This window comes from Phycodurus eques, chromosome 9 (genome assembly GCF_024500275.1).
Source record: "Phycodurus eques isolate BA_2022a chromosome 9, UOR_Pequ_1.1, whole genome shotgun sequence".
Taxonomy (NCBI): Eukaryota; Metazoa; Chordata; class Actinopteri; order Syngnathiformes; family Syngnathidae; genus Phycodurus; species Phycodurus eques.
Window position 1 is genome coordinate 13,151,293 of NC_084533.1, and position 24,164 is coordinate 13,175,456.

The following is a 24,164-nucleotide window of genomic DNA, read 5'->3' on the forward strand; positions in this document are numbered from 1 at the left end:
GAGGTTAAAGCATAAATGTGATTGTTCTACTTGTTCTCATGGTTGTGTTTCTGTAACCTGTCAATGTGGCCAGTCAGTGTCTTGAAATTACAAAATAAACAAACACATATTGAGAGGTTTTATTAACATCCAAATGAATTTAAAGTACAGACACTAGATTTCTGGAGCAACTGCAACGCACAACGATCAGCGTTTTTTTCTGTAGATGGTCACTTCTAAAACAGATCCAAGATGAAGTCCACGTGACTTAGGATTCTCTCATGAGCTTGGTCAGCTTCTGAATCTTTGTCTTTGTGGACATGTCCACGTACTTGTCTCCGATACTGACGATCATGCCACCCAGGATTGACGGATCGGACTGTAAAGAGGATGGTATTTTCACATAAATTGTTACTGTACGATACTATTGGCAATATTGGTGATGATACACAGTTACAAATACAAAAAAACTATCAGTCCTGACATGGGTAATTTTCATACCATTAAAACAATTGACTTTTAAATGAAAACAAAATTAAATAAAAAAAGTAGATAACATGCATGTGCATCACCAGTAAACCAAATGTTACAGATTCATAGGTCAAATTGCTCAAATAGGGTGAAAACGAGGGCGGCACGGCACGGTGGGGGACTGGTTAGAGTGTCTGCCTCACAGTTCTGAGGACCGGGGTTCAAATCCCGGCCTGGCCTGTGTGGAGTTTGCAGGTTTTCTCCGGGCACCCACGTCCCAAAAACATGCATGGTAGGTTAATTGACAACTCTAAATTGCCCGTAGGCGCGAATGGTTGTTTGTTTGTATGTGGCTGGCAACCAGTTTAGGGTGTACCCCGCCTCCTGCCCGATGATAGCTGGGATAGGCTCCAGCACGCCCGCGACCCGAGTGAGGAGATGCGGCTCAGAAAATGGATGGATGGAGGGTGAAAACGAGCAAAGATGGTTTGTAGATAATTGCAATGTTTGAGAATATGTCAATTGCAGACATGACGTTGTTTGCCCCATGTCAAAAGCCCTGCCTGTGGGCGATCATTCTAGCATATGCGAACAACGTTCTTTCATTATTTTCGTTCATAGAGTGGTCGCCACACCGAGGAGTTTAGTTTTCCCTCCTCTTGTAAAACACTTCAATTCAGCACCGAGTGGGGTACTCAATCACTGCTGGCTGAGCAGACAGGTTCACTGGCTTTCCCAGCTGCGGGGAACGAAACAGCCATGTCTGGTGCCTCATAACCGATCAGGGAAGAGAAGCTCGGATGCTGGGTGAGTCCACGTCTCTGCGCAGCCCGCGACGGCCAGGCCCCCGCTTGGTGCGGAACTGAAGCATACCAGGACATTCACTGTGCGTATGAAGTGTCAATGTGTCCTGCAATTCGCTTTAGTTCTCGCAGCTACTACCTGCCTACTACATTAATGCACAAGCCGCTAATCCCACTTTGGTTGTGTGAGGGCGGCCGGAAACATCGCTGTTTCACCCCACACCTGTGCTTTAGTTTAATTTTGACAAAAGGTGTGTTGTGTAATTTAGGCCACCTTGTCCCACTTTTCAAAACTGTTACAATTATCTGACAGCTTAAGGTAGCTTACAAATATTTGGAATATCAAAGTTTATCACCAACTAAAAAGTATGGATGAGGAAATTCTATTTCCTGAGCTCGATAAAAGTCCTTAAAATCCTTCTTAACAAGAGAACAAGTGAATCATTAACACTAAATATAGTTTACCATTTCAAACGCTTTTATAATCACATCTTGGTAATGAGTCATTCGTGTCACTCTTCACTTTATTTTTTTTCATTGATCCAAAAATGAACTGCTTCAGTTTATAGTTCATAATTGAACATTTTGAACTAAGTTCATCATTCAAAAAACGAACTAGTTCATAGTTGTTTTTTTCCTCAATATGTTTCTTAAAATACTTGCTTTTCATTTTCACATTGTTAACACCCATTCAATCCACACTCTTAGCCAGTTGGAGCTTTCACCCTACAATCGTAAAAACATGTTGCTTGCATGGTCTTTTTTTAAAATGAGGAATTCAAACAAAAACAGGACTTTTGTCCTAAATGTGCAAACAAAAACACAACATAGTATGACAGGAATGTTGGTGAAAGGACACTGATAACTTTGCATTCCTCGCAGCTCTGGTTGACTAACAGAATAAAAATTAACAGAATATTTTATCTATTCTTATATTACAAAACAAAAAAAATTCCATAACATGACTACGGTTAGGCATCGAGAATCGATTGGAATCGAGAATAACATTCGTCCAAATTTAAAAATTTCAGTTCCCAGTTTCGATTCCTACAGTCCACCGAATCCGAAGAAGAAAGTGGCGAAAACCAACGAAGATGACTGAAATGTGTGATTTCAGTTTTTCTTTTTTAATGAAGCTGCAAACATTTCAATTCTTTTTCTGTCTATATGGGGCGCTGTGTACATTGAGGAAAAAAATTACTTAAATGATTTTAGCATATGGCTGCAATATAACAGAGTGAAAAATTTAAGGGTGTCTGAATACTTTCCGTACCCACACACACTAGCTAGTCTGGCTAATCACAGCGCAGAGCAGTGAGGCAGACAGAGTGGAGCTTTGCCTGTGTCTGTACAGGATGATCGCACGTTTGTTTGTTTATTTATGTATGTATTTATTTTTTGGGGGGTGGGGGGGGATTGTAGTTTCATCTTCTTGGTTGGCAGTCAATTTATTTGGGCGGCCCACCCAAGTAAATCCAATGGAGGGAAAACACTGCACTGTAGTTTGCTAGTGGTTGGAATGCCATCGCTATGATACACTACTGTTGATTAACAGACAAGATGGTAGGAAAATAAAATCTCGACTAAAATTGTACCTTGGTTTCCAGCTTGATAGTTTCACCTTTCTGAAGAAATCCATTGAGTGCGACTTTCAGCTCAGCTAGATTAGCTTGATCCAAAGGCTGAAATTGATATATATTGACTGGGTGCATTTATCTATAGCGACAGTAAATCCTCAAAGACAACATAATAATTAAAAGGACAGGCAGGAACATTTGTGTGACCGACCTGAGCAGTGGTTACTGAGCAGATCACCTCTCCACGGTGTGCACTCATCATCTTACTGAAAGCAGCGATGACGTCACCAGTTAGAGTAAGACGACCATTGTCAGACAGGACATCTACAGAAACCAAAAATTCATCAACACAAGTACATTTTTATACAATTGCATTGATGCTACGGTATGTACACAAAGGAGCGGGCTCACTCAGTGAAACGGCACATAATGAAACACTGCCCAGCTCGTAGTTAGCAAATATAGGCTTCATGAGGTTAGCCAAAACTATCCAGAAACACATCCTCCATGCTACACCATGTAAACATGCTCTGATGTGGGATTTCTCTCCAGTGGTGGAATATTTATGATATTAAAAAATAAACTTCAATTAAGTGAAAACTCACTGATGAGGTTCACTGTAATAGGGGAGACTTTAGCCTTTGCAAGGGCACCGTGAAAGGTCTTCTGCTTAAGGCTGCGCTTCACATGAGGGTTCATGACCACACTAGAAAGTATGGGGTCCTTGATGAGAGCCTGTGGGTGAAAAGCAGCATTTGAGAAGTGTAAATTATTTTTTTGTTCGTCAAATCTGTCTGGATTTAAAAAAAAAAAAAACAACAACAACACTACTTACATTCACTTTACCCAGCTCCTTCTCCACTTGGTCCAGTTTGTTCTGCTTACTCGCAGCTGAAAACAGAGCAGTGGCATAACGACCTTCTACTCCATAAACCTGGATGGGTGGCTAGAAGGAAATTCAAATAAGTTTAGATGATATTAAAACACATTTACACTTACACTGAATGTAGGGCCCGTTACGCTACATGATGTATAATTTTATTTACCTTGACCAGTTTGGCTGCAGGCCTAATGGCTGATGTGCTAAACTGGCGGGCCTGCGGAAACATAAGTTACAAATCTGTAACATTAAAGCTATCAAAAACATGAGCACATTTAGTTCGCTTTGGAGCGATCACATATACAGTACAGTAAATTGCAGCTAGCGGGTAGACGAGCACTTTAGCAGTCATTCAAGTGCAAAGCCGCGTGTAATTATTCCTGACATACAAAAATCAACAGCAGTTCTCCGTGACTTTTGGTGCATTAGATTGACTTTCAAACAGATGCATATCGAGTTTGAGATCATGTAACATGTAATAAAATGTGTAAAATCATTGAACGTCTTACCTGCTGTCCTAGCATGAGGGCTGCCATTTTCTCCTCCAGCTGTCCAGGCTGGAAGCACAGAATGCGCATGTGCAAACCGCAAGACAAGTCGGCTATCCATGGGGGCTGTAGTCTTTTAAACATAAACCACCCGTGTGCAGGCATTTGATTATGTGCCATAATCAAATGTTAAATATACTAGTGAGGAGGATAAGCGGTTCAGAGAATGGGTGGATGGATGGATGGATGGATAAGTACACTCGTATTAATATGAAGTTTACTATACACATAGCGACGAGTCGTTTTGACCAATTTTGGCTTGATAGCACGCTAGCATCAAGGTTTTCAGGTTTATATCATTTCAAAAAAAGAAAGTCAATATTATCGTTAACGTGTAATATTAAACTGACCACTACACCCTGACTACACTTTGTAACCAGACGGTTCGACTGCAAATCTTTAGCTAAGCGATTTTGTGGAAAGAACGAATGATACACGGATTCGTTCCGCACTTGGCTCTTAAAAATGGAACTCAACATTAACCATCAGCTTGCACTTGTATACTATAGTATCAATAAACCATCACACTTTACAGTAACCATCTATACACTAAGTACACTTAAAATAGTTTTTTAAGATCGACATAAAGTAGCAGTGGCCTTATGAATTTCCACCTCCTAAATGAACAGCTAAAATAGTGTGGGCCAAAACAGTTTAAAACATTACACTTTTTTATTTTTTTTCATTCATGTCCTTCCAATGTGTTTATTTTTACATCCTTCTACCCTTCCCTAGCTAAATTCAACTACTGTAATACATATTGTATATCGACCATATCCACACAAAACAAATGTGTTCAAGAGACTTTGCAAATTGCCATCTTTATTTTCCCCCATATTCAAAGCAAAGGATAATTGACAGCATAAACTAAAGACAATACAAAAACAAAACTGCTAAGAAAATACTTACCTAGTCTGTTCCTTCCAGGTGATTTAAAAGGAGATCAATCTGCTTTGATCTTTACTGCAATTTAACTTCTTTATCCAACTGGCCATTAATGTTAATAAGCAGTGTAACATCAAAATGAGACAATGGCTAAATTGCAGATTTGGTGAGGACAGGATGTCATAGTATTCAAATTAATTTGCACATCTACTCCTTTTTGTCATTAAATAACATCTCTAGGTTGAAACTAGAGAGCAGTTGCAAACTCAGCTAAAATGACATGTTAAAGCTGAAAGAACTTGTTAGACTTTCAATTTCTATGGTGCAGAATTCTGATTAAAAAAAAAGATCCTTTTTAAATAGAACAACTATTAAGGGTCAGATATTTTCTCCCCAAGCTGCAATTAGTCCTGTACATCCACGCACGCGTGCACACGCACACACACACACACAGAGAAAACTACTATTGATCCAAGTAGTAAAGAGTGTTCAGTGGTCACTCAATTGTCTCATGCTTTCCTCTACTGTAGTCACAATCACGTAATACAAAACGTGATGGGGTGATACATGTGTGTGTGTGTGTGTGTGTCCATGTCACTTTGAGTCCCACTTCAAATAGAGTGCGCAACACAATCACTCTCGGGAGAGGGCTGCAAGTAAACCATTCAAGCTAGGATGCCTATCGTGGTTTTTAAAAAAAAAAAAAAAAAAATTAAAAAAAAAAAAGATGGTGGGGAGGAACATGGTGGTGTTGTGAAACGGTAGAAATGGGAGGGCTTCCAGTTCAGGCACTGTCACTGCTTTCTACTGTGTGAACTTTAAACATGTGCTCCGGCTTGCTGCCGTTGCTATGGTGCTCCCACATCTGCAAGTAGAGCCTCTCCAAGTCCATCGTGTACTGCTTGGTGTTGAAGAGAGGACTACAGATGCGCTGCTTCCAAACACGTGCTCTAATCATCTTCAAGCTGTGAGGGAAGATTAAATAAAACAAAGATCAATCAGGCACAAGGTCGACAAACATACAAAGGAAGGTTTTCCAAGTTAGTAATGAATTTCTTCCTACTATTCCATGTCAGATCCCAGCTTGACTGCTATGTCCTCATAGTCCTGTCGACTGTGGGCGATGAGTTCCGGACAGCCAAGGCAGCTGAGTTGTGATGCAGCCACTCGTGAGGCAAGCGTTTCACCTTCATAGGGATTTCAATGGGTAATAATAATTTAAATCGATATTGTTTGCATACTCTTTTGAGAACTAGTACATGTGTTTAGTTCAGAAATAATCAAAACCTTACCTGGCATAGTGACCATAGGTGTTCCAGCCCACAGAACATCCATGCCTGTGGTGTGACCGTTGCACAGAGGCGTGTCTAAGCACACGTCGGCCAGCTGACCCCTCCTAACATGTTCTTCTTTGGGGGCTACCGGAGAAAAGATGATGCGAGAACCGGGGAGGCCCATGTTCTGAGCGTACTGCTGGATGTTGGGCTCACCCACAGCGGGGAACCGAAGGAGCCACAACACACTGTTCTGCACACGTTTTAGGATCTGTAGGAAAGGAGATTTTAATCCTTTAAAAGTACAAGCCTAAAAGGAAGAACATTTGCCATTCATGTGTAATGCAGAGTTGCGGCAGCTCTGATTTACATTGGCCCACATCTGAAGGGTTGGGGGGTCTATCTTGTAGAGTTGGTTGAAGTTGCAGTACACAATAGAGTCCTCTGGAAGACCATACTGGGAACGGGTTGTCACAACAATTGTGCGCGGCACCTCCTCCCCTGTGGCAGCTTTATTATTTATCTGAAAAGGAGGTGAAATTAATCACTTATATTACATTAATAACATTACAACACTATCACAAAGTGTGTAGGGTGTTCCTCCACATCAAGACAGAGAAAGAAGCACTACTGTGAATATTCACTCTGACCAATGATAAGCTGGTCAGGAAAAACTTAATTGGGAATTTGATAGAATATAGATTTTGTTCCTGAACCATCAAACAAACCCAAGCAAGAACACCTTTCTAGTTAGGTGCAGAGCTACCGTTTGAATGTCCATTTGAACTGGTTACATAGATAGATGTGGAAAATGATCAGCTTAGTGTAATGCAATGATTCTCAACTGGTGTGTCGGGACCCAAAAGTGGGTCACGGAGTCACTTTGGGTGGGTCGTGTACAGGTAGTAAAGGATTGAGAGCATAAATCAGCTGTTAAAACTGTTACAGTTGCTTTGGTCTCGAGCCTTAATTTCCTAAAAAGAAGACAAACTATTGATGTTGCACTTTCCTAAAAAGAGACCAGTGCCAAGATACATTTTGTAGTTATGCTTATCCTCACTATCTTAATATGGTTGTCTGAAAGGCACTTTAAACATGTAAGCATGAGTATTTATGTTTAAAAATATGGTACACATATGTTTTCAATGGCTGTTTTTGAACAATACATGTTAATGGTTCCTAACTTCTAAAATATTGGATCACGACTTAGCATCAATAGAAAAATGCAGGTCCCACGGTGACAACTGTTGCGAACCAATGGTGTAAGCGATACCTGTGTGGTGGCAAGGCCATTGCTGACGGTGAAGCTGTTGATGGTGACCTGTATTTGGCCTTGGTTGATCATATTGATGATTGCTTCAGCAGCTGTGTTCATGGGGATCACAGGCATAGACAATGCTCCATTTGTGTCTGCAGCAGGTTCCTGATTGTTGTCACATTTCATCTGGCCAAGAGAAAAAATTCAACTTTACTGCTAAGCCAAAGTTTGAGTTCTACATTCAACAAATCTCATCCAAACTAACAAAAAACAAAAGAATTCATCCTTATTCAGTTGTCGGGAATAATTGTCATTCCTGGACCTGTGCTTGAACAGTGTTTTTGATCACAACTACTAACATTTCCAACTTCAAAAACACTATATACCTTTATCACTTTGACATCTGGCAGGCTGTCCAAGAAGGCCTTCAGATCAATACCATTGAGGACAATGCGGTTGTCAAAAATGTGTCCATTTGATTTGAAATCAATTACTGCCTTTTTCTGTGGATAAAAAATAGACAAAATATTGGATTAAAACTTCTTAAGAAAAACAAGCAAAAAGCTCAAAATGATTGATAGCACATGGAGAGGCAGTACAAACCTTGAGATGAGGAAACATATTGGCATGATCTCCAATGAAAAAGGTATGTGGCATGTAGGCAACCTTCTCAGAATATTGCTCAACTACTTCCCCAGGCGATGTCTCCTTGTCGGTGACTATGTAGTCCATGAAGGGAGCTCCGCTGGTTCCAGGGTAACCTAGCCACATAGCCTGTTGCAGGGGAGAAAACCAAATGAGACTTTTTTTTAAGGCAAGCCATATAAGATTCATTCATTGAGACAATGCACCTTACCTGAATAGGAGCAGGGCGGAGGGCAAACAGCTCATTTCTGGCTCCCTTGGTGTAGCCATTCATGTTAACCAGAATGTGGACCCCATCCTGGTGAATGCGATCAGCTGCCTTGCCATTACAAGGAATCTACAAGTAGAGCTACTAGTATTAGTAAAGGTGCTTAGTAGAGGTACTGGTATTAGTAAAAGTCCTTAAGAGAGAGAGTGCTTTTTGTAGATCAATTAAACAGATAATTTTAGCTATGGGCAGCAGTAGGAAATACAATTCAACTACTGTAATACATACAAGTTACCTGTGAAAGGTCTGTGAAATTATGAGCCTCTGCCACCACTTTCACTCGGAAGTTGGTACTGTCATCAGGGCTCAGGGCATAGCAAAACACCTTGGGATGGAAGGGAAAGACGTTTATGTGACAAAAATAAATGAGAAAATATTTCTATAAAAACCATATCCAATGACATTATTAAATGCAGCTACAATTTATAATGAAAAAAGTTAGCATTTGCAGTTTAGTACAGATGGGAATTGATAAGATTATTACGATTCCGATTCCATTTTCGATACTGCTTAATGATTCGATTCCTTATCAATTTTCTTATCGATTCTCAAAATTATAGTTTGGGGGCGAAAAATATCCAGGGGACTTTAAAAAGATGAAGAGATTAAACAAAATAATTAAATGAATAAAATATAAAAAAAACACCCGCTGGATATATCCAGGCTTCTCGTAATAATATATAACCTTTATAATCAAAGACAAACGACTAATGTGCCGCGACTTGTATTGCAAGTTCCTGAGTTGTAAATGCACCCTGAATGCATCCTATGTATCTTGCAGCAAGTGTGTTAGGTATGTTCTTCAGCCTTCCGTGAGAGAGTTAAGCTGTTTAATGACACCCCATTTGGAGTGTACTGTAAAACTAAATGCACAACAAAAATAATTACACACATTGTGTATTTAAATAAAAGACATCTTTTTCGAGATTGCTACTTTAATGCTAACACTCAATGGAAAACCAAATTGACTGGCTAGCTAAAATTAACATTCACAGGTGGGATTTATTCAAATTACGAATATTCACACAGAAACTCCGTAGTAACACATACAGACAGATAATATAAAAATACTCACAGGCATATATTCTTTCTAATCTGTGAAAAACAAGTTTAATAAAGTTCTATCGTGACATTCTTCCACTCTTTTGTTTTATTTTAAGCTTACAGAAACGTGTAGCTCCATGCATGCATCGCACCATACTGCCCCTAAGAGGCCAAGGGAAACTTCCGGTGGCAGTCCCTAGCATGGTGTATTTTAGCGTAACACCCGGAAAATTTGCATGCACTCTTTCCCAGAATGCATTGCTGTAGTTAAAATTATTGAATCACGTTTTGTTTTGACTGCGTTAAAATGCCTCTGTGTGTTATTTTGTACAGACAGGGTTTAATAGTTGAAGTGGTGCAGTTTCTAACAGTTGATAGTTAAAATTAAAATTTTTAGTTGTGTTCACTGCTGCTCTTTGTGCCAATCTAGCACCTTTATTCAGAATAGTTAGTGTGTTGTAGCATATTAATACCCCGTGAGACCAGGAGTTGTGTGATTGCCTGCTGTTGGATGTGATACGTATGCTACATAAAATGTGCAATGATGTCATCAATTCAAATTGATAAGGGAATAGCAACAAAATTCAGCTCATGATTCCAAGGTACCGTTAACTATGGAACTGGTTTCCACCGATTCTCAATACTTATGCCTACAGTTAAGGTGCCTCACCTCAAATTTATCAGGATTGTGCATTCCGGGAATGGACTGCATCAGGTGGGATGTCGGATGGTTGCCAAAGTCTGAGCTGACATAACCGACACGCAGACGTCCACCGCTGGCCGTCAGATCTTTTGGATGCTCATAGGCAGGTTTGTGCAACGCATTGATCTGTGCAATAATGTGTAGAAATGGTATTATCAGAGGGGTTCACTGTAGAAGCTACACTAGAAGGTTGTAAGGATACACGATTATGGCCAAAATGATAATCACATTTTTTATCAATATTGCAATCAAGATTATTAATTATGATTATTCCTCATGTTGGGGAAAACATCTATATTTATTGCACTACTTTAAAAAAATATGGAAACTGTTTTCAGTTCAAAATGAAACTTTAAGAATAAATGATAGATAATAAAAAACAAGCTTTATCCAAGAATTTAAAAAGGTACCATGGGAAAACTGAATAACTATGTTATTACAAAGTGCAATCACAAAGTGCAACTCAATGCAAGCAAATGCAGCTTATACTAGGGCTGTCAAATTTAAAGCGTCAACTTATAATTAATCACCCCAAAAAATTATTGCATTAATCACGTATTAACTCAGATTTATCACAACATTTTGTTTGACCACACGCTTCTTTACCTTAACCGCAGATGGATGAAATGCGGCGCAGGTTGCTATAAGGGCAATGATCGTGTCAATGCTTATGCCAGTGCAAATTGATACTACGACTGGTGTGCTCGGCAGCAAATTTTGCTTCGAAAGTCACCTCGATGGGACTTTTGCGGGGGGGGGGGGGGGGAGACAAAAAAATTTATATAGTGCAGCGCTGAACCCTTCATTGAAGCACAAGTTGAAAATACCATCTCAAGGCAAAATGTGGTACTGTGTGTGGTATATTTGGCACCTGTGATTAATCGCGATTAATCAAAATTCAAAAGTGTGATTAATCTGATTTAAAAAAAATGAATTGATTGACAGCCCAAGTTTATACATTAACTAAATGAAAGCATAACCTTAGGCTTCAAGCAGCGACTTTTTATTTGAAAATCCCCATCAATATAGTGAATTGTCAAGGACAGGTTACGGCTCCATTGTTCTGCTTGACCATAAGTCAATCGTGGTCCCAAACTGCAAAGAACTCGAGAATTGTGATTTCTCTCTCCATTTACTCCCGGCATTTTCCACTGCGGTCAGACCAGCCACCAGTTGAAGTCAAGCCAGCTGCTACAACGATTGTTCATACTATGCATTATGGCAACACGCTGCCAGCCTTTGCTGTGCGCTGTTACCGTAATGCATAGTGTTCCACTTTTTATAGATGGTTAAACATTATAGTTGTTTTACCTTGCGGGGCAGACAAATCTGCTGCACTTTTTAAAAATAGACTTCAAGTTTGACGTCACTTGTCTTGAATCCAAACATGTCCAGAAAACAGATGTTGATCCCTTTCCAACCCACAAGCTCTTGACCATCATCTTCAGTGTTTGCTCTACTGTACTTTATTCTTTCTGCATGACTCACATGTCCAGCGAGTGACAGATTACTGAGGCTCTCGCTGCAGGATGCACACTGCTCTCGCCTGTTATTCAGGCAGTTTAATTAAGCCTTAACCATGCGTTCACCCCCTGGTTGTTGGCCAACTACTTGTTTAGAAAGTGCTTCATAAGCAGCAGAGCCTGCATGTTAAATGGTAAAAATCGCTCACTACCAGGCTAACAAAATCGTGGTAGCTAAAATTGTGATCACGTTTAAAATTCGATAAATTGTGCAGCCCGAGAAGGTTTCATAAAGGACTTCGCTACATCAATCTCAAACGATGTCGCGACACACGTGGACAAAATTGTTGGCACTCCTCTGCTTTGGAAAGAAAAAGCAACAGTGGCAACAGAAGTAACGTACATGACAAAAGTAATAATACATTTAATAAAAATCGCTTTTGAATTGTGGTTCAACAGAATTGTTTAAAAAAAAATAAACCTCTTGAAACAGACCAGGACAAAAATGATGGCACCCTGAGAAAAGATGGAAAATAATTTGACCATAGGGACATTTTCAAACAAGGTTGTCCCCCGAATTACAATCACGGGTGTCTTCAAACTTGTAATCAGTTAGTCAGCCTATTGAAGAGTGATAAGTAATCACTGTGCTGTTTGGTGACATGGTGTGTACCACACTAAACATAGACCAGAGGATGCAAAGGAGAGAGTTGTCTCAGAAGATTAGAAAGAAAATTATAGACAAATCACATTAAAAGGTAAAGGCTATAAAACTATCTCCAAGCAGCTTGGTGTTCCTGTGACTACAGTTGCGCATATTATTCATAAATTTCAGATCCACGGGACTCTAGCCAACCTACCTGGACATGGCTGCAGGAAGAAAATTCATGACAAATTGAGCAGACTGATAATACGAATGGTAACAAAAGAGCCCAGAAGAACCTCCCAAAAAAATTAAAAGTGAATTCCAAGGTCAAGGTACATCCGTGTCAGATCGCACCATCCGTCTTTGTTTGAGCCAAAGTGTACTACATGGGAGACGAACGACCAAGGAGGACACCACTGTTAAAAATAAATCATAACAAAAGCTAGACTGAAATTCGCCAAGCAGCATGTTGACAAGCCACAAAGCTTCTGGAAGAATGTCCTATGGACAGACGAAACAAAACTGGAACTTTTTGGCAAGGCACATCAGCTCTATGTTCACAGATTAAAAAATGAAGCATACCAACAAAATAACACTGTCCCTACTGTGAAACATGGGAGGAGGGTCTGTTATGTTCTGAGGCTGCTTTGGTGCATCTGGCACAGGGTGTCTTGAATCTGTGCAGGATACAATGAAATCTCAAGACTATCAAGGTATTCTAGAGAGAAATGTGCTGCCCAGTGTCAGAAAGCATGGTCTCAGCCGCAGGTCATGGGTCTTGCAACAGGATAATGACCCAAAACACACAGCTAAAAACCCAATAATGGCTAAGAGCAAAACAAGCAAGACTATTTTGAAGTGGCCTTCTATGAGCCCTGATCTAAATCCTATCGAACCTCTGCAGAAGGATCTGAACATGCACCCTTGAAACCTGAGACTGGAACAGTTTGCTCATGAAGAGTGGGCCAATATATCTGCTGAGATGTGCACCAGTCTCAATGAAGTTACAAAAATCGTTTTATTACAGTGATTGCCTCAAAAGGTTGTGTAACAAAATATTTAGTTAAGGGTTCCAGACCCGTTTCATGTGTTTGTTTTTTTAAATAATTTTGTTGAACCACAATTCAAAAGCAATGTCTGATTTTCATTATTTTTGTATTTCTCATTACTTTTGTCAGATTCAGATTATTTTTGTGACCACTGTGGGTTTTTCTTTCATTGACGGTGGGTACCAACAATTTTGTCCATGTGTATTTCGTGTACCCTCACACCTGCAAGCAAATCAATCACTGATCATCTCTGAAAAGAACCCATTGCCACCAGTCACTTCCACCAAGCCCACCATCCCATAAACAACTGAAATGTTACTTGCTTTTAAGAGAGCGTGTACCTTGTCCAGGCATAGGTTTCCATGGCGCTCAGCAATGGCCTTGCGAAAGCCGTGAGAGAGCGGGTACAACATACTGTGGTGAGGATGCACCGATGGTAAGCGATTCTTTTCCAGCTGGTCAGCAACAATGCTCACGAGTTTTTTCATCCGTTCATCATAATCAGTCCAATCACACACAATCTAAAAAATAGCGAGAAATACCATATCTTAAAACAATGCTGTCATACAGGAACACAATCACTATCCCCTAATATGTAAATGGTACAAATACAGCAAAAAAAAAAAAAAAAAAAAAAAAAAAAAAAAAAAAAAAAAAAAAAAAAAACACCAACCTGCAAGCAATGTGCCAGGTTACAGTAAGCATCAGGGAAATCAGGCTTGAGTTTCAAGGCAGTGCGGTAAGATGCAATGGCCTCTGGAATGTTCCCAGAATCCTAACAGACCAACACCATCAAACAGTTGAATACATTAGAAACATGTAACATTCATATTACAAAAGAAATTCAACCATGACATTATTGTAATAACACTGATAGAAGATAAACAATTTTCAATAGGTTATTAGTACTACAGTCAAAAGAAATGTCTAATAACGCATACTTTGTGTATTGAAGCTAAATTGCTGTGAGCATCAGCAAAAGCAGGATTGATCTGGATGGCACGGGTGTAGCACTGGAGTGCTCCTTGTACATCTTGCATTTCCTTCAGCGTGTTGCCCATGTTTGAGTAGGCGTCCGCAAATGTGGGGCTAATTCTGAGAGAAAGCATAAGTTTCTGTTAACCCACATTGTGATCTGTACATACATAAGTACTCTTTACTGGCAATGTATGCTCTCTCATAATGTTCTGCCGTACCAGATTGACAATCAAAGTTGTATATAATAAAGGTAATTTATCATTTTACATCTGTAGTGATATAATCATATACAGTACATTCAGGTAAGCACATCTTGAAAATCAGTCATGGAACTTCTTATTGCATGAATACAAACCTGATGGCTTCCTTGTAGTGCATGAGAGCCTCTTGAAGTTTCCCTTGCTGTTGCAGAACACTGGCCAGGTTTGAGTGAGCTGCAGCAAACTCTGGGAACACCTAGGAAAACATGCCATTTATTTCAGTCATTTTGATGATCCTGTTGAACTTACAACATTTTACCCAATAGTAAACAATTATCAATCATCAAGCTGTACCTCTAGCGCTTTCCTATAAAGCTGAACTGCTTCCTCAATGTTGCCTTGTTCACGTTTGATATTAGCCAAGTTATTAAGGGAGTCTGCGTGCGTTGGGCACAAACGCAAAGCTGTGTTGTAGCACTCTTCCGCCTCAGACACCTGGAAAGACATTGGGCTACTTTACCATTTAGTCATTTACTTCTCGAATTATGTAATAGATCCTCCAAGCTACCATACAATTACACAAATCTGTGCTCTTAAGTAGTTGCCTTACATTGCCTTTCTCCTTCAGTGCATTTGCCAAATTGCAGTAGGCATCTGGAAAGTGAGGCTGTAGCTCAATAGCTCGGCGGTAGGTGTCAATAGCCAGGTCTATGAGGCCTTGCTCATAGTAGACACAGGCCAGGTTACCATGAACAACTGCATGGTTGGGACTAAGACTTAGGGCTCTCAAATATCCAGCCACAGCTCTGGAAATGCAAGATATGCTTAAGATTAATATTTAATCATCAACACTGAATTGTGTGCATCTGTGTTCAGTGTCTTCAAAATAACATTTACTGTCATGATTCATCAACAAAGTTGGTTAAGCTAGGAATACACAGGAAAAAGGTCATGATTGAGATGACTGACCTGTCAAAGATTCGGGCTTCCTTCAAAACATTTCCTAAATTGATGTATGCATCAAGGAAATTTGGGTCCAGCGTCACAGCCTTAAAATTGACACACAAGTATACATATGTATGGAATTAACATAAAATAGTTATCCTTTTGTTACTTTCATATTTTTTAAAATAAAGCAACAGACCTTTTCAAAATGGTGTATGGCTAGCCATATCTCCCCCTGGGCATTGAACACACAGCCCAGGTTGCTCCAAGCGACTGCAAAGTTGGGCTGAGTCTCAATGGCTTTCAGGTAGCAAGCCTTGAGTTTCCAATGGAAAAAGCAACAAGAAAGGAAGAGAATGGGTAGAAAGAGAAAAGTATAGTACGGAGAGGGGAGGACAAGGGATTGTAAAATAAAAAATAGGTAGAGAATATAAGTGAGGAAAAACAAAAAAAAAAAAAAAAAAGGGCAGAGAAAGCAAAATTAGTGACTAATCTCCAGGAAAACAAAAAGTGAGTCTACAGCATGGGCTCGCGTGCGCTTAAGTCTGCTGCGCTCAGCGCATTGCTTTTTCCTACGCTGCGCAGATCCAACCAACACCCATACATCGTCCCTCATCGTGCAGTTATGGCCACAATTTTAAAAGCTTAGTGGCAACATTTAAAGACTACATTGACCTTTAATCAAACCACCCCTGATCAGCTACAACCCGAACTGCTACAATGTATTATTTAGCTGTTTAACAACATCTTACATGGGCATGACGTCTCACAACCTGCGATGGTGAACTGATTGTGCAGGTGATGGTCCCTGAAAAGCATGCGCAACAAAATCACGCAGGCGCGCGGGGTATGTTTTGCCACCACCACAATGCACAACGCTTGCGCAGCCTTGGTCTTGGCAAAGGCCATTGGCTTTGCTGCTTCGCTTGCTGAATGGCCCAATGCAACAGCTACAGACCGACACCCTCTGGCAAGGAACCTGCCACACCAGACTGGCACACGCTCACACCCATCATCGCTTTCAATCATTGGGATTGTGGAAAAATTACCACAGCAACAGCTGCATACATTATGATGCAAATAAGATTTTTAAGTCAGTAGCGACTATTGAGGACAAAATTGTATAATGACCAAACTTCAGAGATACTGGGGCATTTGGGAGCGAGGCTGGTTTTATGGGTAGAGAGGTCTGCAACCAAGAGGCCATAGGGATTTGGGGTAGGGGGTCGCATGCTGGCGCGCTCTGCCTTTTTAGTTGCCTGGAGGACATCGCTGCGCAGCCCCTGCGCTACTGTAGACTCACAGCGCAATATCTGCATCATCAGAGCGCTGCAACTCAATAAAGAAGGAATAAATAAAACAAAATTGGAAAATGAATCAAGAGTTATGTAAGAGTTAGAGCATTCTTACTTGTTTGTCACCATTACTCCTTCCAAATCCAAGTTTCTTTATACTTAATATAGAACTCAGTAATTAGTATAAGCATATCGTAAAAATGCTTACTGTCATTTCTTTTGCTACTTTTTTCATTTGCTCTTCAAGAGATGCCACAAAAGAGGAGCTCAAGCGTGAAGTGAGGTGGTTTTTCTTTTGCTGGCTGTTACAAACCCGTTACCATATTTTTGGACTTTGTCAGAGAGGTGGCCGCGGCTGGCTGGAAGAAGAGAAGACTGAGGCTGCCCTTAGTGTTCCTTTCCCGCCGGGCACCTACGCAGAAATAGTGTCACCCACCTGAAACCTTCTATACAACAATTTCAGTTGAGGAAAAACCAAGAGAGACAAAATCAGAAACAACATTGTTAGTAAATTTGATAAACAATGCATTTGTCTTTCAACATGGAAATGTAGCAGGTTCTTCCAAAACACAACAAACATAACTGACTATATTCAGTAGTCATTCATGCAAAACAAAAAACAAATGTTTAGTTTAAAAGAAAACCCAAAAAATGTTTTGGGGTAGCAGGGAGGGGGGGAGAAAGGCTTTGTTGTGTTTGTTGGTTCAAGTTCTATCACTTGTTTGAATTCAATTTAGTTGTAACTACAGGAGGGCAGTTACTGGCTTGATCTTAAACATAATGAACCGATCCCCTTGCTTTGGGGAAATTACATATCTGAAGCAAAATGGAAGAAGAATTAATCATTTATTTTCTGCCTTTTAGCATTGTCAGGAAATATTTTATTGCTTAAAATGCTTTGTCCTGGCCTGCTCTCTTGAATCCTGGCCAATGGGGTTGGGAAAAAAGTCTGTGGTTTATTTGGATCTAGAAGCCTCCACAGCTCTGAAATGAAGAAGTCATCGCTGTTGCTGCGCACGCCTGTCCTTTTAGAACCGCATCTGACGCAGGCGGTGGAGTACAGATTGTGAGCTGTCTGCCTGACACCGATGGAAGGCGCCATTGCAAGGCACCTGAGTTTAGGCTTATTCAACTATATGGTTGTCTATTTGATGTTGTAAGAGAAAACATGGGTACAATAGGCATAGTGAGACGGAGTTAACGAGAATGGGTGCATAAAAAGCACTGTTGAAGGGCTCTCCAGCACTTTTGGGAGATGGGTGAAAGGTCAGGAAGACAGCTCTAGGCGCGCAGACTCCACCAATCCTTAGCAAGCGCGCGGGGGGTGGAGCGACAGAACAGAGGAGCTCGACACTCCCTGATACTCCATCCCCACTCCTCAAACACCCCCATCTAGTATGAAATAAGAGGGCCTGTAACCACTGGGACAACTGCACACCTCCAGATTTGACCCGATCCAGGGAGCCCATATAATGGAACAAGAATTGAAGTGGCAAATAGAAGCAGAAAAGAATTGAAGTGGCAAATAGAAGGCTAAAAGTATTCAGTGTGAATGGGGGGGAGGAAGCAAGTGTAATGTCCATTAACTGGAGATAATACTGGAGTACAGTGGCTAGGTTACAAACCATCTTATCTTTAGCACTGGAAATATAAACTAGTTACTTATCAGTTCATATATTACTCACAGACCGAGCCAGCATTTCCCCCCCCCAAAGTCAACTATTAAATTCACGGAAAAATTACAATATGTATTGTGTTTGACTTGACAGCCTTTCTTCCTACGGGGGTGGGTGACCTCTTGTAAAAGGTCAAGGTACACCAAAAGGAATGAGGACAAATGATAATATAAGTGGTTGAAGGGAAATGCTACATTACTCGGGAAAACTAAAAATAAATAAATAAATAAATAAAAAATAAAAGTTTTTATTTTATGCGTTTTATTATAAAAATGACACAATGGGGGGGAAAAAAGATATAAGTTTGCTCAAATGGGATTTAGACAATTTATAGTCCAAAACAACAAAGGTTTTTAAATAGTATGCAATGCACACGTCTACGGTGAGAGGGAAAAAAATCCTCTTTGAGATAAAGATTAAGGGTCTCTATTTGCTTACTTTAAAAAAATAAATAAATAAAATAAAAAGTAGTGGCATACAAATGGCTTTTGTAGGAGGGATAACACTAAAAACAACAGAGAAAAAGAACCAATCAAACACCACATCATCTGAAAAGGCAGACAAGGATGCCATACCTTAGCCTCTTCCAAGCGCCCAAGTGCTTTAAGCAAGTTGCCCAAGTCACTCCGCACACAGTACAGATCCTGGGAAAGAGGAAAAAAAACCCACTTCTCAATATTAAGCACACAAGTGGTTTTAAGCTCAAATTTGTTTACTCTAGTTACTGATGGCGAGATCTGATTTCAACATGCTGCATTAGACTTACAGGGTTATACTGTAATGCTGAGACATAAGCCTGGACCGCTCCTTCCATATCCCCTGCAGCGACCAGAGCTGCTGCCAAGTTGATGTATCCGTCGATGAAGTCTGGCTTTAATCGCAGAGCATGGCGGTAATGTTCGATGGCCTCCTGCAGTTGGCCCCTCTCCTTGTACACATTCCCCAGGTTGGAGTAGGCCTCGGCCAGCATTGGGTTCTGTTTGATGGCCAATGTACTGAAGTGGGCGGACCTGTTGAACCAGAAACAATAGAGGAGCGTCAAAGTCAGATAGCAAATGCCTGCCACCATGCTGCATATGGTGAGAAAGAGCAATAGCAGTATAGCCTTAGACATTTACTCAACTGCACACAGGGGGCTACATGTTGGATTTTTGAGAAATACAGAACAGCAAGAACTGAAGCAGCAGAATTAATTTGATTGCACATACCTCCATGGAACACAAACATTTATGCACTTTAGGAAGAGAAAGCACATGGTCCAACTGGAACGCCAGTAGTTGTTAAAATACGGTCACATATCCTTAAAACTATGTTAATGTTTATGTGTGAGTGACAGTGTCTATGAACTGAAGGAACTACACTTATTACCCGTTTTGTTTCCTGAGGGGAAAGAAAACAAGGCATCTAAGCCCCCCCTGACAGCTACTTCTGTTTGACCCAGTTTTGTATCCGCTTTGTCTATATTTGGCTATGACTGCCCCCTTTCCTCTGATTGGTGCCTCCGTGTAGAAGTCCCACTTGTGAGAGCACACGTGCTTGTTATGTTGACAGCGCTGTTTCGGAGCTGAAAGAGAAGGGGGAGATCTTCGCTAGTTACGTAGATAAGCTTCAGCAATTCAGGCCTCTTGGCAGAAAAACGTTTGGAACTCAACAACACGTGGATAATTTTAATTCATATTTCAGGTTTACTGAGGCACCACAGAGCCAATGTTAAATCCCAAATACAACAAAAAGTTGGTTTGGCAAAATATCTCCCCATTAAACTCAAGCTGACGCACTCAAACTGAAGCTGTGATTGTATTTAGTATTGTATCCAGCATCCTAGGGCTTGCTGCACAACGAACGACACAGCCAAAACAGACTGAAGTGGACCATTGCAAAAAAAATAAAAAATCAGTTGACGACTTCACCGCACACCAAGCCAATGAGCACCGCACATCTACTGACACGCTTAAATGAACAAACTGGGTTTTAAAACTCCAAAATAAAATTCATTTTAATGTATAATTTTTTATGGAACCACAAAAACATGGCACAATTGCCAAGACGCGAATGGCCAAAAGGCAGAGGAAACGGGTGAGAATAATCAAAGAGTGTGACTTTTGGGGAAAATGTGTAGAAATTAAACAACTCAATTTAAAAATTCCTCCAACATAACGACCATCATCGAATTAGGACAAACAAGCTTGTATCCTTCCTATATGAAGATAATTGTATTCATGGATCACTCAAATAAATAACAACACAAACTGAAGATCGATGCGAGTACACTGATCTCATTCGAGTCAAAGACGTCCTGCAAGAGCAATATTTTCAACCTTAACATGTAATACACAATCATTTCATTATGAAACCTGTAAAGAAAGATCTTTGCTACCACCTTAACTGCTGGGAAACATTTAATTCATTTTCAAGCAAAACCCAGAAGATGGTTATTGGATGATAGAGCAAATAATAAATCCCTGCACCTCCATCGCATATGCTGCAACTCTGTTGCATCGAATCCTCGATGCCCCGACCTCACCTGTCAAGTCTTCGGCACTGGAAGTGAATGGAGGACAGGAGCAGCAGCACGCCTGTATTATCTGGCTCCTGGCGCCATAGCTGCATGCAGTGGCGCTCTGCTGCCTCAAAGTCCCCTGACTGATATTCCCGATGTGCCAGCTCAGCCAACCCTTGGAAGGAAAGAATACGTTTTGTCGGTTCTGGAGCACCAACACAGCCCAAGGAGCAGGGAGGCAGGGGGGAAACAAGACGTTAGATGTGATGGATGGAAAATGGACGACAAATGAAAACTAAAACAATAACATAGATAACACATATTACATAAAGTCAACCAAAAACAATATAGTGCCCCCCCCCCCCAATAATAAAAAGGTGGTGGTTGTCCTTGAGGATAAAATAATTGGATTTCAATACATGCGATTAAAATTTAACTTCAAACCGCTTCTTAAGTTGGCCATTCTGTGGAGGGTTTTTTTTTTATGCGTGAATAGTTGCAACAAACATAAACCAAAGCAGAAGGCTCCTCAATAATAATTTTACTTTAGGAACAAAATGTGTATGCTGCCTTTATAGGACAATGAGTTCAACATAGCCATCACCTGATAAAGTTGGCTACACTTTGCCAACATACTAGTAAAACGTGTTTTTGTTTTACTTAGAAATGAAGACGAAATACATGCATGGAGTGAAAAAAACAAATATGGAAGGGAGACAGCATAGCATCATTCATTTACTTATATTTTCAGAGGCTTAGCACCAATGCAAGAGTATTGCTTTTACATGAATCCTGTCATTGCAGTATGATCTGATATTCAAGTAACTCACATCAACCATAGCGGGCTTGATTTCATATGACAAATGCATATTATATAATCAAAATAGATCCTGACTAAACGGGGTTGTCATTTTAAAACGCTATACCATGAAAAAAATCTGAGGTAAGCAGCAGCACTTGACTGGCTATTCAATTCGTGTTCAGTATTACGTAATGGAGCTAAACGGCACCCCTCAAAATTGATCACTGCGATACATGATGATGAGAAATAAAATCTTCACGTTGTACCACCTCGACTTCATCTGACGCTATGAACGGACAAAGCGATCTACCGCTTCTCGTTTTTTCACGATTTCTTCCCCTCCTCGCCATTTTATCTTGTAAAACGAAACCAACCTGTGCTGTCAGCCACGTTCCCCACGGAGCTCGCCATCTCCTCGGTCTTCGACTCTTGCCCGGAGGACGTCAACGTGTCAGCCGGCAGGTTTACACTTTTAAAAGGAAAAACGTGCGACCGAGCAGTCGTCTTTGTCGAACGACAAGCACGTTGCCAGCCAATAAGCGAACAGTTACCTTTATTTTTTTCTACGTCACGAGCTGCTAAGTGCCAGTTGTAGTTACAACCTGGTTGAAAAATAAGTAGACAGTTGAATTCGACACACAATAAGTATTGTGAGTCACATTAAATTTATATTTTAAAACTAAACCTTGCTATTGCTTCGCGACAATGCACCTATCGAATAGAAAATGGCGAAGTGGGTGTAACCATATTTTGGCCAGAAAGTAGTTCCGCAACTTTCGAGGGAAAAGCGGACAAAACATCAAGTAATATTTTACTCATGTAACACTGATGGCTAATATGGTATAATTCTTTATTTTCTTAACCGATTACAAGTACAACATGCTATTCTTTAAAAAAAAACACACACATAACAACAACAAAATAGACCAATGGCGAACTATTATGAGCGGAAGTATATATTGGCGCAGCAATGCCAAGGACAGCCACAGTGCCTGTAAAACCGATGCGCGAGGGGATCACGTGACAGTCTAAAATAAGATCTCTGCAGATACTCAGATGACAACAATTGCCCACTCGCCATGATGCATATGTAATTAATAACGTATATATGTAAACCTTGACCTAAAATACACAAATGTAAATGTTACATAAAATTGCGTAGACATGGTTAGTCTGAGTTTCCAATCATTATCAGTATAGCTCCTATTACCGTATGTTTTATGTTATAATTTTTTTTTTCATCTCGGCCTAAGGGTCGATTGTTATCGGAAATATACTCGTCAGTCACACCATTGGTATCACGGAAAAAGATAATGAAATAATAATTCAACACAGTTTATAATTGTGATTGTAACATTTTGTAATATTGACCTGCATCATACTGAGGGTTGTTTCTAAAATATTCTGGTTAATTTATTGATCATTATTAGAGGGGCAAATATGAGAAACACCTCAGGTAGAAACTGTGTTAGCCCACTACCACCTCAATACTCATGGAGGTGGTAGTCCTCCTCACAGTTCTGAGGACCGGGGTTCAATGCCCAGCCCCGCCTGTGTGGAGTTTGCATGTTCTCCCCGTACCTGCGTGGGTTTTCTCCGGGTACTCCGGTTTCCTCCCACATCCCAAAAACATGCGTGGTAGGTTAATCGAAGACTCTAAATTGACCGTAGGTGTGTATTTTGAGTGCGAATGGTTGGCTGTTTGTATGTGCCCTGCGATTGGCTGGCGACCAGTTCAGGGTGTACTCAGGCTCCAGCACTCCTTGTGAGGATAAGTGGCTCAGAAAATGGATGGATGGATGGAATTCCAATGAAGTTGGGACTTGTGTATATGATGATTTGAAAATCCTTTTCAACCTATGTTCAATTGAATACCCTACAAATACAAGATATTTAGTGTTAACTTATTGATCGATGGTTATTGTTTTTTGTTGTTGTTGCAAATATTCTTTCATTTTGAAATGGATGCCTTGCAACACGTTCAAAAAAAGCTAGGACAGGGGCAACAAAAGACTCAGAAAGTTGAAGAATACCAAAACAAAACAAAAAAACTGTTTCAAACATTCCACAGGTGAACAAGTGAGTGTCATGATTGGGTAAGTAGCATCCCCAAAAGGCTCAGTTGTTCACAGGCAAGGATAAGCGAGGGTCACCACTTTGTGAACAACTGTGTGAGCAAATATTCCAACAGTTTAGGAACTATTTTTAACTTTAATTTTGTATAATGTACTTGTGGATGAAAAAGCAAAGCTTGTGACCAGAATGTGCACAAAAA

The 24,164-nt window shown here is 40.3% G+C and overlaps 2 protein-coding genes across 5 annotated transcripts; both read right to left on the minus strand.

Moving 5' to 3' along the window:
* Positions 1-103: 103 nt before the first annotated feature.
* On the minus strand, positions 104-4,277 carry atp5po (ATP synthase peripheral stalk subunit OSCP). Its single transcript, XM_061685697.1, has 7 exons — positions 4,220-4,277; positions 3,877-3,927; positions 3,666-3,776; positions 3,436-3,565; positions 3,042-3,154; positions 2,849-2,935; positions 104-358 (listed from the first exon to the last, which is right to left on the minus strand). Exons 1-7 carry the CDS (start codon positions 4,244-4,246, stop codon positions 248-250), a joined length of 630 nt encoding a protein of 209 aa, XP_061541681.1. The 5' UTR covers positions 4,247-4,277; the 3' UTR covers positions 104-247.
* Positions 4,278-5,060: 783 nt separating this feature from the next.
* On the minus strand, positions 5,061-22,613 carry ogt.1 (O-linked N-acetylglucosamine (GlcNAc) transferase, tandem duplicate 1). 4 transcript variants are annotated; one of them, XM_061685311.1, is made up of 22 exons: positions 22,264-22,613; positions 21,112-21,262; positions 19,354-19,597; positions 19,163-19,231; positions 15,816-15,932; positions 15,641-15,720; positions 15,282-15,477; positions 15,026-15,166; positions 14,827-14,927; positions 14,435-14,588; positions 14,167-14,268; positions 13,835-14,014; positions 10,303-10,461; positions 8,824-8,913; positions 8,532-8,657; positions 8,279-8,449; positions 8,062-8,178; positions 7,691-7,861; positions 6,788-6,940; positions 6,436-6,688; positions 6,207-6,330; positions 5,061-6,108 (listed from the first exon to the last, which is right to left on the minus strand). In XM_061685311.1, the coding sequence occupies exons 1-22, from the start codon at positions 22,298-22,300 to the stop codon at positions 5,928-5,930; spliced, it is 3,117 nt and encodes a 1,038-aa protein (XP_061541295.1). In that variant the 5' UTR covers positions 22,301-22,613; the 3' UTR covers positions 5,061-5,927. The 4 variants fall into 4 exon arrangements, with proteins under 4 accessions (XP_061541295.1, XP_061541294.1, XP_061541293.1 ...); XM_061685310.1 differs by having other exon boundaries at positions 13,817-14,014; XM_061685309.1 differs by having other exon boundaries at positions 21,112-21,292.
* Positions 22,614-24,164: the final 1,551 nt, after the last annotated feature.